General features: G+C 49.6%; 1 protein-coding gene across 3 annotated transcripts in view; it reads left to right on the forward strand.

The window, feature by feature from the left end:
* Window positions 1-18276, forward strand: part of PIEZO1 (piezo type mechanosensitive ion channel component 1 (Er blood group)) — a 110824-nt gene that overhangs the window by 89725 nt on the left and 2823 nt on the right. The window contains exons 29-48 of one of the 3 annotated variants that reach the window (XM_083754502.1): window positions 135-223; window positions 1092-1163; window positions 2738-2854; window positions 4424-4524; window positions 5124-5217; window positions 5397-5519; window positions 6106-6278; window positions 6385-6506; window positions 7198-7383; window positions 8716-8974; window positions 10112-10300; window positions 11563-11809; window positions 12108-12219; window positions 13968-14115; window positions 14404-14618; window positions 15378-15536; window positions 15729-15876; window positions 16491-16679; window positions 17242-17334; window positions 17540-17712. In XM_083754502.1, the coding sequence (XP_083610628.1) occupies window positions 135-223; window positions 1092-1163; window positions 2738-2854; window positions 4424-4524; window positions 5124-5217; window positions 5397-5519; window positions 6106-6278; window positions 6385-6506; window positions 7198-7383; window positions 8716-8974; window positions 10112-10300; window positions 11563-11809; window positions 12108-12219; window positions 13968-14115; window positions 14404-14618; window positions 15378-15536; window positions 15729-15876; window positions 16491-16679; window positions 17242-17334; window positions 17540-17712 (3009 nt within the window). The remainder of the gene's footprint in view (window positions 1-134; window positions 224-1091; window positions 1164-2737; window positions 2855-4423; window positions 4525-5123; window positions 5218-5396; window positions 5520-6105; window positions 6279-6384; window positions 6507-7197; window positions 7384-8715; window positions 8975-10111; window positions 10301-11562; window positions 11810-12107; window positions 12220-13967; window positions 14116-14403; window positions 14619-15377; window positions 15537-15728; window positions 15877-16490; window positions 16680-17241; window positions 17335-17539; window positions 17713-18276) is intronic. The other 2 variants (XM_083754504.1, XM_083754503.1) reach the window with 2 other exon arrangements.

The following is an 18276-nucleotide window of genomic DNA, read 5'->3' on the forward strand; positions in this document are numbered from 1 at the left end:
ATGGACATAACAGGGCTGAGACGTGGGCATCCTCCCTTGCTTTTCTGATCACGTGGGACCTAGTCATAGGGGGTGGGAAACCAGACAGAGGGGGCACAACGTGCCATAGTCCTGAAATTGCCACATGCTTTCAGGATGGAGCGGATCCGGGCCAAGCAAGAAAAGTACCACCAGGGACAGACTGCAGCTGACTCTGAAGAGACCCTGGAGACAGAGAGCCCAGGTGCGAAGTAGATTCTGGGGCTGGGAGTATGGGGTGGGGTGGGGTGGGGTTCGGCTTTCAAAGTGCTGGAAGCCTTACTGGAGAACTCTTCTGGTTTTGAACTCCTGACCCCCATCCCTTGTCAATTGGGGCCCTCTCTGACCTACACACTCATGATTAGACATCCAGTTTGACCCTGGTTTCCCTGTGACCTTCCATGACTGTGTGGAGCCTTCATCTTCCCACAGACACATTGCCAACCTGTTCACTGCCACAGGATATTCCCTAATTAATACAAATAGTATTTCATCCTCAGTCAGGTGGGCTCCACGTTTTGGAGGCAACATAATTTTCAACACCCAAATGCCGGGGTTTAGGAACGGAGGCTAGATGGGGGACTGGACTGTGTGTCTTACAGTTCTTGGTTTCTCTCTCAACATTGCTCCTCCAGCAAAGTGTCTTTCTCAGCCTCTAACTACAGTGTCACATTCTGACACTGAATTTTCAAAGTGCAGTATTATCTTTACTGTTCATACCCTATCATAGAATTGTAGAGTTGGAAGAGACCCCAAGGGTCATCTAGTAGAACCCCCTGCAGTGCTCCCAAACAGCCCTGTGCGGTGGGCCTCTTCCGTACTGCACTTGGGACTGATGGGACCCCACTGAGGCTGACAGGCTTCTACTTGCCTGCGTTCTTGAGCAGCATTAGGGGCTGCCCATCTTACCCTGGCCAAGTCTGCCCTCCTGCCCCTGCCTAGCCTTGTGGGTTCAGAGGAGAGCGTTTCTTTGCCTTCAGAGGTCGCCAGCTGCCCTCGTCTGAGCTGGCAGCAACACGCAGGGTGGGGGTCCTTGGCCCGTCCCTCATGCTTCCTTGTGCCCTGTTCCACAGAGGCAGGGACCAAGAAGGAGGCTTCCCGCCAGAGGAAGCAGTGGTGGCGGCCCTGGCTGGATCATGCCACAGGTACTGCCCAGGCCTGGTCTGGAAGGGCTCGATGGGCATCCTAACATCACCTCATCTTGCTCTAAGGCACCTCTAACTCTGCTGGTGGGGGGTCATCACTAACGCAAACCCACCCAGGTGGTTGGTTTCTAGCACTTCCATTCTGCACGCCTCTCATCCGGGTTTTCTCTCTCTCTCATTCCTCTGTGGGCTCCTTGTCCAGCCCCCTCTCGTGCATGCTCTGCTCTGCACTGACTTGATACTTCTCTGGGTTTCTCAGATCTTTCTCCCCCGGTTCTCTTCACCATGAAAGGGAACTGTAGCTCAGTTGTAGAGCACCTGCTTTTCATACAGAAGGTCCTGGCATCTCCAGGGAATGTCCCCTGCCTGAAACCCTGGAGAGCTGCTGCCAGTCAGTGCAGACAATACTGAGCCGGGTAGACCAATGCTCTGATTCCATATAAAGCAGCTTATATCTTATGTTCCTAACCCTGCCCAAGAAACACCATAGGTGCAAGCATCCCTCTGCCAGAAGATTGTGCAAAAGAAAAAGAAAAAATCTCAAGATTCCTTGAACCTTTATGGATATTCGGTTATTCTCCCCAGCTTTGTGGTTTCCAAGGTTTTTGGGTTCTCCCAGTGGTCAGGCTTCCCTTTCCAAAGTCCAGGACCAGCTAATGCTTTATGTATTTTGCTGAATTCCTGAATCACCCTCTCTCCTAAAGGATGCTAGGGTGTGATGTACAATAAAAGATAAAACCACAAAATAAATCAATGACACACCTACAAATAGCCATAGATGATAGATTAGATAGATAGATAGATAGATAGATAGATAGATAGATAGATAGATAGATAGATATGAACTATAAAAACACAAGGATTACTTGCAGTTGTTAGGTATGAAAGCAACAAATTTTCCATCTGCAAAGGGCTGCTGAACTGAGGAATGGGAGGGACTGTAGCCCAGTGGCAGAGCATTTGTGCTGCATGCCAAAGGTGTCGGGTTCAAATCCCAGCATCTCAGTGTAGACAATACCGAGCTAGGTGGAGCCCATGGTCTGATTCTGTGTAAAGCAGCTTCCCAAGGAAGAGGTTTCAAGACCTGCACAGTGAGAAATGGACACACCTGACAAAATCCGCTGGAATATACTCCTGCACAAGTCCTGCTGAAATCTGAGAGATGTGTATGCACTGTGGACAGAAAATGCACACCCCATCCTCCATTGTAGATGGCTCGTAGCTTTGGAGGGGGGAGAAGAGCACATGCTTTGCACGGGTGGGGAAGACAATAAGAAAGGGGAAGCTGGGGAGCCACTTCCCAGCAGTCTAGGCGATACTGAGCTCAATGGACCAGTGGTCTTCCTCGGCATAAGTCAGCTTCCTGAATTTCTTCCCAGGACATTTGGGCAGGGAGGTCACCTTATGTGCGGAGCGGTTCAGATCAGGGGCAGCGTTTGCATGAACAAGTGCCAGAGAAGAACATCACACGCTTGTGCAGTGGCTGTAAGCAGACCATGCCATCATTTCACCCCCCAAGTGCACAGTGGTTCAGGATGACCTTCTCTGCTTTTTCCCTTGCTCCCTGCAACGAGGAGGACCGCGCTCAGTTGAGGGGAGCCCAGAATCACCAGCTCTGCTTTCCAGCAAGGAAGTAGCCGCTCCCTCTAGGGTGGACAGACGCACTGTAGGGACGAGGGGGCATTACAGTGGTAACGTCCGCATGAGCCAAACAACCCAGGACTAGTAGTAGCAGCAGCAGTGTGTGCTGCCTGTATTGTTGTCGTGTTAAAGCACCCAAATTCCTGCTCCCTCCTGGCTTGTCAGCCCTCTTCAGAATGGGAATTGCTGCCGCTAGCTGGTGTCCCTCTCCTTGACTCTTCTGTGGGTATCTGCACTTTCCAATTGCAGCCACCCAATAAAATGTAGCTTGAGAGTTGTGGAGTTGTATCTTGATTTCATTGCGATGGGGGACCAGCATATAATGAAAGCGAAGAGGAGGGAGCAAGGCTTTTGTGTGTGTGTGTGTGTGTGTGAGTGTGTGTTACATTTTGTGAACCGCCCTGAGATCTAACGATGAAGAATGGTATATAAATCTAATAAATAATAATATAATAATAATAATTTGTAATCCCCACCTTTTTTCAAGATGGCTTGCAAACAAAAAACTAACACAAAGGAATAAACATACTGTCAATATGATTGCTAAAACTAGGTAGAAACCTGTATGAAGCATGAAATCCCAAATGTTAACAGCAGCAGAAAACAGAGGTGGCTATCTCATGGGCCATGGGGCCTGAGTTCCTTTCTACTGCAAAGCAAATTTTCCTGCTTCTTCAAGTCCCTTCAACTAATTTTGGCCATGGCAGCAGGAATGGTATGGCACCAGAGCGGACAGAGATTTCAACTCTCTTGTCTACCCCAGGAGCCTGGTGTAGGATAGCCTCCCTGCTCAGCTGCTCTGCACTTTTGGTCCTGTGAGTGTGGGGGTGAGCAAACCCATTTTTTTTTTACCATACTCACCATTAGCCTGCACGTGACCAGCTCTTGAGCCAAAAACAGATAGCCACCCCTGGTATAGAAACATGCCCTTGTTCAGTGATGCAAACCCAAATTCAAAAGCCTGGGCAGATAAATAATAAATCAGCTCATAAGGCCATGTGGCAGGTGCATGGAGCTGGGAAGCACATTTCAGAGGCAGTGTGTGCCACTAAGGAGAAAGACCACTCCTACTGCCCTCACTTGAAGAAAGGCCTCTGCAGATGACCTGAAAGTAGCCGACCCTTTCCAGGATCTCTTGTCCACTGTTTGCAGCCTGATCTCTGCTTCCAGAGGATGCTCTGGTGCCCCAGGTGGCATTGGGGCAGATGAGGCTTGTGTCACTGAGCCAACCTGGTCCCTGTTCTGTTATAGGGAGGTAGTGCCTGTCCCGGCAGCAAACCAGATCATTGGCCTTTGGTGGACCCAATGTTCAGCCCCCAGCAAAGCAGGATTGTAACCAGAGCTCCCATTCGCCAATCCAAAGCCAGGCAGGCTCTTTGCATGCTCCCTCCTTCTTGCCTTTTTTACTAGGGGCAATGAACTGGTTTTCCTCTCTATGTGCCCTTCTTTTAGCTGTCTTTTAAGTCGCACTTGGGGTCTTGGGCTCTTTTTCTGCATGTCTGTGCTCCAAAGGGAGCTCTGAGCTCCTGTGCCCCTCACTGCCATCCACTGCAGCTGGCAGGGTGGGGGGGGGGGCAAACAAGGGAACTTCCTAATGGTGGGGTCTTTTTGGATTCCAGTGCTGCACTCGGGAGATTATTTCTTGTTTGAGACGGACAGCGAGGAGGATGAGGAGTCGGTCTTGGAGGATCAGAAGCCCCCGAAACAGAGCGCATTCCAGGTGAGAAGTTGGGAGCAGAAGCAGTGGCATCACAAGGGGGTGCAAGGGAGCGGTGCGCCCCAGGTGCCATGTCTGGGGGGTGACAAGAAGGCACCCTGCGATGTGCTCGCCCCACTACCTGGAGGCAGGCTTTCCCCACTCCCATCCTCCATGGGTCATTCCAACTGCAATTACTCACTAATGAGCACTCTGTGCATGCCCCAAAGTACTCATGGGAAGCTACTTTCGGTTCACCCACGTTTCTCCCAAGATACATGGGTCCAAGAAGTTCTTCTTTTGTCCTTCTGCTTTTCCTGGGAAAACCTGCTGTTTACTGCTGAATCGGGGGGGGGGGACATCTGTTGGGTTCTCTGCAGAAGTGTGGATGAGCCCTTTCTTTCACATACCGCAAGCAGTGGAAATATGTTACAAGGCGAAGTTCCAGGGAACACTAAATGACTCTCAAGACATTGGTGTGGCTTTTAGTTGCGCCATCAGCCTCTCAGATATCTTTTGACAGAGGCTGCATTGATATGAGGTTGCCTTGCATTCAAGCCCAGAGTCGTGCCTTTTCTTCCTTCCTGCTTTCTCATTTATGCATTTTGTCACTTTGTTTGCAGCTGGCTTACCAGGCATGGGTGACCAACGCCAAGTCTGCGCTGCGTGAGCGACAGCGGCAGGAGAAGGAGCAGCGAAAGGTGGAGCAGGCAGAAGGCAGGTCTTCCTGTGCCCTCTCCCCTCTCCTTTCCGACTGGGCTGGGCAGAGGTGGCCCCTCTCAAGTTGACCCCTGCTGCCTAGCCCTCTTGGTCCACATTGGTAGGAGGCCCAGCTCTGATGAGCACTGGGGTAGCTGGACCAGGCGGGAGGGTGTGACCGTATCTGTGCCTTGCAGGTGACCTAACCAAAGGGGAATCCCAGCAAGGTGAAATGGCAGACAGGGCCAGCAGCAAAGGGGAAGAGGAGGAAGAAGAGGAGGAGGAGGAGGAAGAAGAAGAAGAGGAAGAGGCTGCTCCAGGTACCTTGCTCAGTGGGACTACACTCAGGTAGGGGATCCCCTGTGTACTGGGCTGCCTTTGAGCCACATTCATCTGCAAGAACTGCAGCAGAGGATTCATTTTCCTGTTTCACAGATGCAATGGAAAACTTGGGAGGGAGGGAGCACCTGGAGTGTAGTGTAGACTGCATGACCCACGCAGTCCTGCCCTTCCAGCACCTTGCTGTAATTTCTTGTCCCTCAGCATCTGTTGCCTATTGGTATGGCCACTCTGGTTGCTGCTATAGCGACGAGGAATGGCATTTTAAACTCACCCTGCCTAATGGTTCTGATCCAAAATAGAGTTTTAGCCTTTGAAATTTGCACGTCTCAGAATTTTGCAGTTATCCAGCCAAGCAGTGTGTACAAAAATGCTGCAGCTCTTTCCCCCTCAGTATCTGCTGCCCAATAGCAGGGCCGGCCCTGGTTGCTAGGAAGCAGTACTTGGGTTAGGGATATTTTCCCAGAGACCATGGTGCCGGGGAAACTGGTTACCCACTGCAGGGATCAGAGATGGCAGCCTCGATGGGCATTTGGCCTCCTTCAACCAGGCTCTCTTTTTATGCAGAGAAGAGCAACGTGGTGCAGCGGGTGCTGAATGTTCTGGGTTTCCTGTGGGTGTTGTGCCAGGCCACGGTGGACGGGCTCACCCAGTGGCTGCGGGCCTTTACCAAGGAGCACGAACAGCTGTCTGCCGTGTTGGGGCTGGAGAGATTCGTCCTCACGCAACAGCTGGATCAGGTAGGCCTAGCTTGGTACAGCTGGGCTTGGGAGGGGCGTCTTTTGGAAGGAGGGAGGAAAGGGGTGAGGTATGATCCACTTGGTGACGGCATGTAAAACTTTGCAGGTGGGCGAGGTTCAGAGGAGCGTCCTGGACAGGCTGTACAAACCAGCAGCGACAGATAATACCTCCGAGGACACTGCCTTGCCGGGTACGGCGGCAGAGTCTCCAGACAGCATGGCTTCCAGGCAGGTGCATAGGGGCAGAGGGCTGCTGGGGGGAAGGTCAAAGCCACATGTGGATCTGTGTGGGGGCCCCCCTCCATCACCAGTGGAGTTTGTGGGAGCTTAATGGCATGTAATTCAAGCAAGGGGCTGCTCCTTAACCTGCATTTGGTGCACCGGAATTGGGTGGGCTCAGCAGTGGAGAAAAGAGTGCCCCTGGACATGTACGGGCTGCCTTCTCTCTTACCTCTATAACCACAACCTAAAACAGATGGGATGAAGTATATTTAGGAAGGCCCCATTCTGGAGGCGGGGGCTTGAACCTGAGTCCCCCAAGTCTCTCTTCATTGGTCCACCTTCCACAGCATGGTGCCATCCAGCTACTTTGGACTAGAACTCCCATCGGCCTTGTTTTTATTTCCCTAATATTAGACAAGTGTTTTCGCTATACTGTTTTTTGACTCCTGCTAAACCCTTTCCCCACTTTTGTTTAAGGTAAGCTTGTCCAGATATGCCATTTTGTTATGTATTCTATAACTTAAGAAAAATTGCCTTTACCTGTATTTTTTTCTAATGTTATTATGTTTGTTTTTAATATCTGTTGGCGTTTTCCTAGGAAGATTTAACACAAAGTGGGGACATTTATTCACTCTGTTTTGGAGCTGGTGCATGACTTTCTTTTTTCTGCCCCCTTTCTCCCCCCCCCCCCCAGCAGTGGGTGCGAAGGAGCAGAGGTGCTTAGCAATAACACCACTGGCTACGACACCCGAAGTGGCAGTGAGGAGCAGATCCCTGCCATGGGCTTCCCGGAGGACGTGAGGCTCCCTCCCAGCAACTCCCAGGAGCTGCTGACTTACTCCAAGGCACGGCCGCGCACGGCCAGCGAGCTGCTGCTGAGCAGGTACTACTGGGGCCACTCGCCTATTTTGGCTCAAGGCTTTGTGGGTAAATATGCCAAGCTTTGTGGGCAGGGAAGGGGCAGAGAACCATTCTCAGCCTGAAGGCTGCAGCATTTCCTCGTAGGCAGGGGTGGGGTCATATGCCAGTGGTGGGCGTGGCCATCGGCAAAAGGGGGTGGAGAAATGGGTGTGGCTCTTACCTCTGGGCAGTAGGCTACTTTCCAGCCTTTCTGCAGGTTTGTACAACCCCACACATCTCTCAGTCCTTCTTCCAAGCAAGCAAAGGGTGTTATCGCAATTCAAGGAAACATTCCAGCCAGTCAAAGCACTAAGGGAGAGTGTATATCTGGGCCATTGAATAATGAAGTCCGGGAAGAGTCCTGGGGGCCAGATAAAGAGGCCTGGATGGCCACATTCACACACACCCAGGGCTGTGGCTCCCCACCCCATGAGGCAGGTGCTCAGGGAGGTCGGAAGAATGAATATTGTTTGCATGGATCACTTTCAGCAGAAAGGGCTGTAGATCATGTAAAGCAAAGGCAAATGTCCCCAGTTTGATTCCGGACATCCCCAGGTAGGGATAGGAAAGACCTCTATCTGAAACCCTGGGGAGCTGCTGCCTGTCAGAGTAGGCACAATAGGCTCAATTAGCCTTCCTCCATCTACTGTGCTCCACCTGCTTTGGACTAGGGCTCCTATCAACCCCAATATCCTCCAGGCACAGAATGCTGGGGCTGATGGGAGTTGTCATCCAAACCATCTGGAGGGAAGCCTGGACTGGGATGGACAAAGTGTCTGGTTGGGTATAAAGCAGCTTCTTGAGCTCCTAAACAAAAATAAAGTGTTTATTACCTTTCTATCCCACCTTTCCTCTGAGGAGCTCAAGGTAGCATGTGTGGCCCTCCTCCTTCACATTGTATCCTCACAACAACCCTGAGAGGTAGGCTAGGCTGAGAGGCCCAAGTTCACCCAGCGGGGTTCATGGCCAAGTGGGGATTTGAACCCTGGTCTCCAAGGTCCTACTGCCAATGCTTGTTAACCCCTGCACCATACTTGGGCAAGTAAAAAATTTGCCAGCTGATGCAAGTTTTGCCAACTGGAATACATTTTGCAGATGGGAGAATGCAGAGTTAGTGGGCATATATATATGTATTACAATCTGGAAGGTGTTTGTATTAAGCAAGGGTGGCAGAAACGGGTTACCTCTTTGGCTATGGGCAGGTGACGAGGCAGGCAGACACAGCACGGGTGGGGCTTTGCCACCCCAGCTGCTTTCCCTTTTGGCTCAGCCTGACTGACTCTCTCCTCCTCTCTCTCCTGTTGGTTCTTTCCAGGCACGTCTCCTTCGAGGAGCTGGAGGAGTCTGAGCGCTTCTACCACTCGCAGAACCGCTTTCTGCAGCTGCTGCTGGCCTGCTACCATTTTGTGGCTGGCCACTCGGACCTGCTCTGCTATTTCATCATCATCCTGAACAACATGGTGACGGCCTCCGTCATCTCGCTGGTCCTGCCCATCCTGGTCTTCCTGTGGGCTATGCTGTCCATCCCGCGGCCCAGCAAGCGCTTCTGGATGACAGCAATCATCTACACAGAGGTGGGCCCCCCCAAATCCTTGTGACACCCCCTCTTCTCTTGTAGAAGTGAGATGATGAACATGAAGAATTTCCTTCTAATAACTGTCAACAAAAGGGGTGGAGAACCTTTTTCTAAAATATTTTTTTATTAATTTTCCATATTTCTCCAATATTACATCATAACAATTAATATTTTTCACAATTTCAAAATTTCCCCATTCCTCCCTGACTTCCCCCAACCTCCTTCTCTGGTTTATTTCACAATAATATCATTTCCTGCACATTACCTTTTTCACTCCTTTTTTTTTTAAAAAAATAGCTTGTAAATTATATAATTTTTGCTAATTGTAAATGATTATTCAAAACCTGCTAGGGAGTTCAGGGTGAGGAACCTTTTTCAGCCTGAGGGCCGCATTCCCTTCTGGACAACCTTCCAGGGGCCACATGCCAGAGTGGGTGGAGCCATTTTACACACACACACACACACACACCTCTGTTCTTTGTCAGGGCAAGTGAGAGGCTGTATCAGAGTTCAAAGACGCATTCCAGCCAGGCAAAATCACTCAAGCAAGGGGGTGAAGCAAAGTCAGTGAGCAGAGTAGCTTGGGAGAGGGATGTGTGGCTGGGCAGAGCCCTGAGGGTCAGATAAAAAGGCTGGGGGGGCACATTTGAACCTGGGGCTAGAGCAGTGTTTCCCAACCTTTGGTCTCAAGCTGTTTTCGGACTACAATTCCCGTCACCCCTGACTACTGGTCTTACTAGCTAGGGATGATGGGAGTTGTAGTCCAAAAACAGCTGGAGACCCAAGACTGGGAAACACCGGGCTAGAGGCTCCCCAGCCCTGGTCTGCAATATTAGTTGCAAGTTAACAAGGGTACCTGGGCTTTTGTATACAGAAAGTAGAAGGGCTTACAAGCGAAGAACGGGCAGATTTTGGTTTGGTTCAAACCAATATCAATCAGCCTAGGAGATTGATGTTTTTGGACCTATACTGAAAGACTGTTGACATATATATCTGTGTAGGTTTGGGTGGCAGGTGGCGTGTGGCGTTGTGGTAAACGTCCTTAACCCTTGCGACTGTTCTGCTGCCATGAGGAGCCAGGAATGTCCCCCTGGCTAGCCTGGCTCTGATCCTCCCCTGCCATCTCCCCTCACAGGTGATGGTGGTGGTGAAATACCTCTTCCAGTTTGGCTTCTTCCCCTGGAATAGCTATACCACCCTGGTGCGCTACGAGAGCAAGCCCTTTTTCGCACCGCGCATCCTGGGCCTGGAGAAGACGGACAACTACATCAAGTACGACCTGATCCAGCTGATGGCTCTCTTCTTCCACCGGTCCTTGCTCCTGGTAAGAGGGAGCCTGGGGCCCTCCGTGTGAGACCGTTTCACTTGCATGCTGCTTTATTGTAATAAAACCTTGAAGCAAACTACAAAGAAAATGTTTTATTTTGAAACGCTGAAGTTGTCAGTGAAAGACAGTTAAAACCAGGCTTTTTAAAACATTCAGCAATACAGTCATACCTTGGAAGTTGAACCCCTTGTGAGTCGAACGTTTTGGCTCCCAAACACCACAAACCCAGAAGTGAGTGTTCCAGTTTGCGAACGTTCTTTGGAACCTGAACATCCACCAGGGCTTCCGCAGCTTCCAATTGAGTGCAGGAAGCTCCTGCAGCCAATTGGAAGCCACACCTTGGTTGTTGAATGTTTTCGGAAGTCGAATGGACTTCCTAAACCGATTCCGTTTGACAACCAAGGTATGACTGTAATTAAATTCAACCACAGGCAGCAAAAAGATTAGAGTGTGACAGCATCCTAAATGTCTGGAAAGACTTGCCCTAACAAAAATGCTTTAAACCAAAAAGAATACAACAACACAGCTGCCTGATATCAATAGGCAGGGAGTTCCAAAGTGTGGGTGCTGCTATACTAAAAGATTGATTTCTTCCATGTGCAGAACAAGTATTTTATAGCACTTGCAGCAGGGCCAGGTTCACAGACGGAAGAAGTCAAGGGAGCACATAAACCGGGCCAAAATATAAAGCAATTTGTATACAAATAGTAACTTCTTGACTAGAAGCCAGCCCCCTCTGCCTAACCTGGGAAAGCTGTGGAATGGACCTGGAGTAGCCTGTTGCAGAAAGTGGTACCTGGGCAATCCCCAGTAGCTATAGCAACAGATGCAGGGAAAGCTTGTTTCTCCTAGGCTTGGTATGGAGTTGAGTGCAGTGTGAGAGCTGAGTCCTGGGGTGGACAGCATAGTGCCTTCCTGAAGCTGATGGACTCCAACTCCCATAAGGCTAATAGTCAGGGGTTGCATTGCATGATATTAGGCAGGTGCAGACCTTACACTGTTTGCTGTTTTATTGTGCACATTTATTTTTAAAACGTATTGATTTTATTTATATTTTTATCATTTTATTATGTCTTCTGTTTTCTAAAATATATTTTTATTGTTAATATTTAATGGATATTTTGTGCATTTTAGGTAAACGGCTTAGATGAAGTGGTTTGTAAATAAAGTAAATAAAGTAAATAGGCGCGCTGCATGAGGTTGGCTTCTGCTTCCCAAACCCTTTCTGAACTTACCTGCCCTCCTGTCCTCTTTGACAGAGCTACGGGCTGTGGGATCACGAGGAAGAGGTCCTGGCCAAACATCCTCTTGAAGCAGCAGAGCCTGTGGCTTCCACCGAGAGCAAAGAGGTGGCTGAGACTTTGGTGGAAGCTGACGTTGGGGCAGAAACCGTGGTGGATCAGGAGGCAGAGCCCGAGGTGCCCAAGGGAATCCGCTCACGGTTCCGGAAGAAAAAGGAGAAGAAGAAGAAAAGGAGCAAGGCTCTGAAAGAGCAGGGAGAGGAAGGTAGGTGGGGGGTGACACCTATGCTTACTTCTTGCTTCCAGCCTCCTCAGGTCTGGGGGCAACAGTGCATTAAAAATACATATCTAAACTACCTTGTCAAGCATTTCAAGACCTGCTTGCAGCTCACAGATTAAAGCTGGTTTGCAGAAGTCATACCAGATAAAGAAAACCTCCTGAGATTGTGGTGGGATGCAAGGAAGTGGAGGGGGTCTTGTTAGGCCATCTCAGACTCACACTGAAGCAAGAAGGTGAGGCCAGTGCTTGCTTATTCCCCTGCCCCTTCTGTTTCCAACCTCAGAGGAGCAGCAGGGAGAGGAGCAGGATCCGAAGCAAAAGGACAAGAAGTCCAGCCCATCCAAGGAGAAGTTGAAGGCTGCTGGACTGAGAGTGAAGAGCTTCTTCGTCTCTGCGTAAGTGACAATGTGGACTTTTGGGGAGGGGGCTGGGAGCAACGGGCTTGGAACTGGCTCTCCCCTCCAGGAGGCAGGTTGCCACATGGAGCAAATGAATGTGAAAAGCTGCCAAATGCCAGGGCAGCCTCTTTCTCCATCTGACTCAGCATTCTTCCCTCTAATTTTATAGCCACTTGGATGGGTTTAAAAGAGGATTGGCCAAAATTGATGAAGAAAGCTGTCAATGGCTTCTAGCCACTTGAATGTCATGCCTTGATGGTTGTTTTAACCGTTTTGCTCTTTTATTGGGCTTGTTAATTATACATTTTAATTAGGGGCGTTTAAATGCAGTTGGTCTACTATGCATTTTAATTGTGGGTAGTTGCATTTTTATAGCTGGTTTTATTCTTGCTATTTTTCTGTTGGTTTTTATTTGCTCGTACACCACCTTGGCGTTTCTTCTTGAAAAGCAACATATTCATAATGATGTTCTACCTCTACTGTTGGACGCAGTAAGCCTCTGATTGCCAACTGCTGGGAAATCACCAGGGGGAGGGGGGAAGTGCTGTTCTTCTCAGGTCCTGCTTGAAGGTTTTTCACAAGCATCTGGGTGGCCACGGTAACAAGAGGATGCTGGACCAGATGGGCAACTAGCTGTGGTGGCTATGCTCTACCTCCACTGAATAATATCAGTCTTCCTTGTGGATTTCCCATTGGGGCATCTAGTTGGTGACTCTGAGAACAGGATGCTGGATTCGATGGGCCTCCTTGCGCCTAATCTAGCAGGCCTCTTCTAATGCTGGGCAATGGCTCTCCAGGTTCATTTCCGGGGTCTTTCTCATCACTTGATGCTTCCTGGGGTCCTTTTACCTGGAAGTTCCTGGGATAAAACCTGGGACCTTTTCCATGCTCCACCCACCCTCTCCACAACCCACATGGCTATCTTACGTTGAGCAAGCCTCTTCTTCCATCTAATACCGTCTGTCCCAACTGTAGTTGTTTCTCTCCAGGGTCTCAGGCAGAAAAGGGTCTTCCCCATCACTGTTCCACAATCCTTTGCATACCGGAGATGCCAAGGGCTGAGCCTGAGAACCTTCTGCCTGCTAAGCATGTGGGTCTTCTATGGTAGGGTTGGCATATGTCCAGAATTTTCCAGACATTGCCAGAATATTGTGGCCAGAAGTAGCGTCCTGGCGAAAATCGCTAAAAACATCCGGGAAAATCCAGACATATGGCAACCCATGTCGGAAGCAATTTTCCTTAAAAAAATAGCTCAACAACTTTTTTGGGTGATTTTGCCAAAAAAGCTCAACAGCTCTTGTGTTCAGATTTTCACTTTTTGAAATATGACAATCCTAGCTATGGTCCAATTTAGTTTTACTAATTTAATGTGATTTTATTACTTCATATTTTCCTTGCTTCGGGGGGGGGGGTGTTTGTGAAGCAATACATAAATTCAGTGAGCCTAGCCTTACCATTCTTAGGATCATAGGGTGCTTCCTTATACTGAGTCAGGCCACTGGTCCATCAAGCTCAGTAATGTCTGCACTGACTGGCAGTGGTTCTGGGTTTTCTGGAGTCTGTCCCAGTCTTGTCTGGAGATGCCATGGACTTGGCCTGACATTTTCTGCATGTGGAAAGCTACATCCCTTCCTGATATTCATGCAGATGATTTGGTTCTGGATTCGGTGTGGTTCTGCATTAAGTGGCAAGTGGCAAAGGCATCAGCCCTACACCTTATCCTCCCCGCCTCCCTCTCCCTCCAGAGCAGAGCGCATGTTCCAACCACTGCAGCGCTTCTTCCAGGACATTTTGCACAGCAAATACCGTGCTGCCACCGATGTCTATGCCCTCATGTTCCTTGCTGATGTGGTTGACTTCATCATCATCATCTTTGGTTTCTGGGCTTTTGGGGTAAGTGGGACCATCACAGTTATTTGTTAGCAAACTTAATTCACACAGTGCCTCCAACAGACACGGTAATTTGCAGAGTAAAATCAATGGGCACCACCAACTCAGGTCCATGCATTTCAATGGGTCTGTTCTAATTTGAATGTGACTCTGTGCTTGGGAATCCCCAAGCAAGTGTTGCCCTCCATATCCTGGGGCAGATCTGGAGGACAGCCGCCCGGGCAAGAGGTATTCCCTTCCTCCTGCTAATCTGCCAAACACCTCCCAGCACAGGCTTCCCTTTCTCCCCAGAAACACTCTGCTGCGGCCGACATCACTTCCTCCCTCTCAGATGACCAGGTGCCGCAGGCCTTCCTGGTGATGCTGCTCATCCAGTTCTCCACCATGGTCATCGACCGGGCTCTCTACCTCCGCAAGAGCGTCTTGGGCAAGCTGGTCTTCCAGGTCTTCCTGGTCTTTGGCATCCACGTTTGGATGTTCTTCATCTTGCCTGCAGTCACTGAGAGGTACCTGGCCTAGCTATCTGTCAGCCTGTTATCCGTTATGTATTAATAGAATGATATGCTATATATATTCACAATAAAGGCACAGCTCCAGACCTCTACCATCCTTCTAAACTTGTAGGCAGAAGAAGGACCAGACCCTAGGTGCATACTGCATTTTGATATTTAAGGAAATTAATGCTGCAACGAGTCAGACAGTTCTTGCTACACAATTAGTTAATGTATGGAGGGGCAATGAGTAGTACGTACACAAAACATTAATATTCTTCACGTTACTGGCTGCTCATCTAGAAACTGCAAAAACCTGGAAGCTGGCAGTCAACTTAACTTTTAAGCAAAGGCTCCATGGATTTATGCATAATGTGCTTGCAGAAAAATTGGCATTGAACTGAAAAATTGGCCAGAAGAAAGGCAAAACCTTTTTTGACTTTTTTGCTACCTGGAGCCTACTCATGGAATACATTAAGGGGCATATTCAAGATCTTTGTTGTCTACCTCCCTGAGACTGCAGAACGCTGTCTGAAGTGGCTGTTCGCCTCTGCCATTGGAACGCTTAATTTATTCTAGTTTGGATGTCCTCAAATGTTTTTCTGCTGCTTGTTCTTCCATGGGTGGGTAACGGGCTGGGAGGAATTTAACTGTTTCTATATCATTGATGTTTCCTCACAAGAAGCAATAAAATACATTTTTAAAAATAAAAAGGAAGAACCAGCCCTGAAATGTGCCCCCCTTCCTTCCCCCAATTGTAATTTCCCTCCCCAGGATGTTCAACCTGAATACTGTGGCCCAGCTCTGGTACTTTGTGAAATGCATCTACTTCGCTCTGTCGGCTTACCAGATCCGCTGCGGCTACCCTACTCGCATCCTGGGGAACTTCCTCACCAAGAAGTACAACCATCTCAACCTCTTTCTTTTCCAAGGGTAAGGCCAAGTTCCCAGGGTCCTCCCAGAGTGGAGCAAGGGGAGCCTGAGTCAGGTGAAAGATGCAAGAGGGCAAGTTGAGCATGATCAGGCTTTGTTTTGTAGTTACAAGTTAGGGCAGGAGAAAAGCACCTTTTCAGGGTCCATAGATCAAGGTGCACAGGACCTGAACACCCCTCTCTCCTCTGACAGCTTCCGCCTGGTGCCTTTCCTGGTGGAGTTGCGGGCCGTCATGGACTGGGTCTGGACAGACACCACCCTGTCTCTCTCCAACTGGATGTGTGTGGAAGACATCTATGCCAACATCTTCATCATCAAGTGCAGCCGCGAGACTGAGAAGGTGGGGCTGGAATGGTGGAGGAGGAGGAGGCGAGGGTGGGCCTGACCTCTCCCACCGCTCTTCTAGAGTGTAAAAACTTACCCCATATATACACACTTGGCCACTTTGATTTATGGCACTGGCACTGTTACAAGTGCCACATCATATTGGTCCCACATTTGTAAGAATTTGAATGTTTTCACACTTTGGGACTCCCTGCCTATTGACATCAGGCAGACACTTTCACCGTACACTTCTTGGTGCCTGCTAAAAACGTGTTTGTTTGGGCGAGTCTATCCAGACATGTAGAAGGTGCCTTGTAATCTGGCTTTAGCTTCTCACTCAACATTAATTTTTTTAATGTTTTAAATAGTTCTTTACTGTTATTTTACTGATACTTTGTTTTATTCTTTTTGTAAACTTCTTTGAAGTGAGAGGTTTCCCTTTACAATCAAGAGGTATAAAGTTTATCAAATAAATAGAAACGAGAGCAGCTGGCGGGAGGTTGAATGATGAGAAAGGAGGAACTCTGGACAAGCTTTTATCCTCCCATTGGCCAGGATGCGGCCATCTAACCACACTGTCGTGCACATGTGGGCCTCGTCCTTATGCTTCTCTGGCCCCCCTCCCTACAGAAATACCCGCAGCCCAAGGGGCAGAAGAAGAAGAAGATTGTAAAGTACGGCATGGGAGGCCTCATCATCCTCTTCCTCATCTGCATCATCTGGTTCCCGTTGCTTTTCATGTCGCTCGTGCGCTCCGTGGTGGGCGTTGTCAACCACCCCATTGATGTCACCGTCACCCTCAAGTTGGGAGGTTACGAGGTAGGAAGAGGACAGCATGGGCTGGGTATCTTCGTCTGTCCTGTTCAGAAGGGTGATTCTGCCTCACAGTCAGTAACGCACTAGCAGCACCTGCTGTCAACTGGAGAAATAGCTGCATGGCCCACTTCCTTGGGAGCTAGCGCTGAGCCGTTCTCTCTAAAGCACTGGTCAGAAGCCACACTGACTACCATGTGCAGGGAGGGTTTTTGTCTGCCGGGTCAAACCTGCCAAAAGATCCTGGTGGCCTTTTGGCTTACCCTGTCGGAACAGCCTTTCACGAGCCCAGCTGGCTGAGACTGATTTGAGGAGCTGCCGTCCAAAACATCTGGAGGGCCCTATCTCGGGAGAGGCTGCTGCACATGGCGTGGCTTGGTTCTCTTGCTAGAACGATACGGTCATTCTGGTCTGCACTCCTGCTGTCCACTCCATTGAGGCATCTGACCTCTGTGGGGAAGAGGCTGCCGGATTAGATTGCCTGATCTGGCAGGGCTGTTTGCTTGGAGCCACTCTGCTGGCGTGAGTTCTCAACCCCCTCCTCCCTCTCACCCTTTTTCTTTTGCAGCCTCTCTTCACCATGAGCGCCCAACAGCAGTCAATACAAGAGTTCACCCCCAAGGACTATGATGCGTTAACGAACGAGTTTGTGCGGCAGCCGGTGAGTTTCCCAAGGAAACTGGGAATGGAAAAAGAGCTTCCCTCTGCATCCAGGCATGTGGCCATAGCAGCAGCAGTAGCAGGAGTCCTCCCAGTCCTCATGTTCTGTGCTGGTGCTGTGTAAGAAAAGGAGGCTTTATGGGTAAACTGGTTGTGTGTGTGTTGTGGCATACCACCCTGACTCTGAGGCTCTCTCCTGCCCCCAGGTGGCCATGCAGTTCATCACCCTTTACAGTTACGAGGATATCGTGACGGCGCGCATTGAGGGCAGTTCGGGCTCGCTGTGGAGCATCAGCCCACCCAGCCGGGAGCAGCTGTACCGAGAGCTGAATAATGGCTCCTCTGCCATCACCCTGCGCTTCACATGGAACTTCCAGCGGTATGTCCCGGTGGAGATTTAGGATTATGGTGTCTCGCTAGGGCATGCAACAAGAAACACCTTGCTGGCTCAGGCTAATGGCTTGAGCAGTACGCGTTGCTGTGATTAATACTTCGCAGTGTAATCAAGCAGCAGTAATTTCCCACTCCCCGGCATGTTCTGCACCCTCTCCAAGTGCCTCTGACTGGCTGGAATGTGTCCTTAAGAGTCTGAGGCTGCCTCTTGCTTGCCTAGATGAAGAAATGTTGGTAAATAGAGAGCCCTGCTGGAATACAGCCTGCGGTACAAAGACAAGAGTCACATTCATTGCTCTGCCCTCTTTTGCCTCTCGCATCCTGTCCACCACTGGCCTGTGGCCCCTGGAAGCTTGTCTGTAAGGGGACACGGCCCCTGTGCTGAAAATGGTTCTCCATCTCCTAACAGTCTTCCTGTTTAACTTTGGCAAAGACACTTTAGCCTCATTTTTTTTAATGGGTAATCTTCTTGGTGTGTTCTGAACACTTAATTGCACCAAAGGCTCAGCATGGGCAAGAGCTTCTCAGACAAAACAGATGACAAAGGATT

This window comes from Podarcis gaigeae, assembly GCF_964106915.1.
Source record: "Podarcis gaigeae genome assembly, chromosome: 8".
In the NCBI taxonomy this organism is placed as follows: domain Eukaryota; kingdom Metazoa; phylum Chordata; class Lepidosauria; order Squamata; family Lacertidae; genus Podarcis; species Podarcis gaigeae.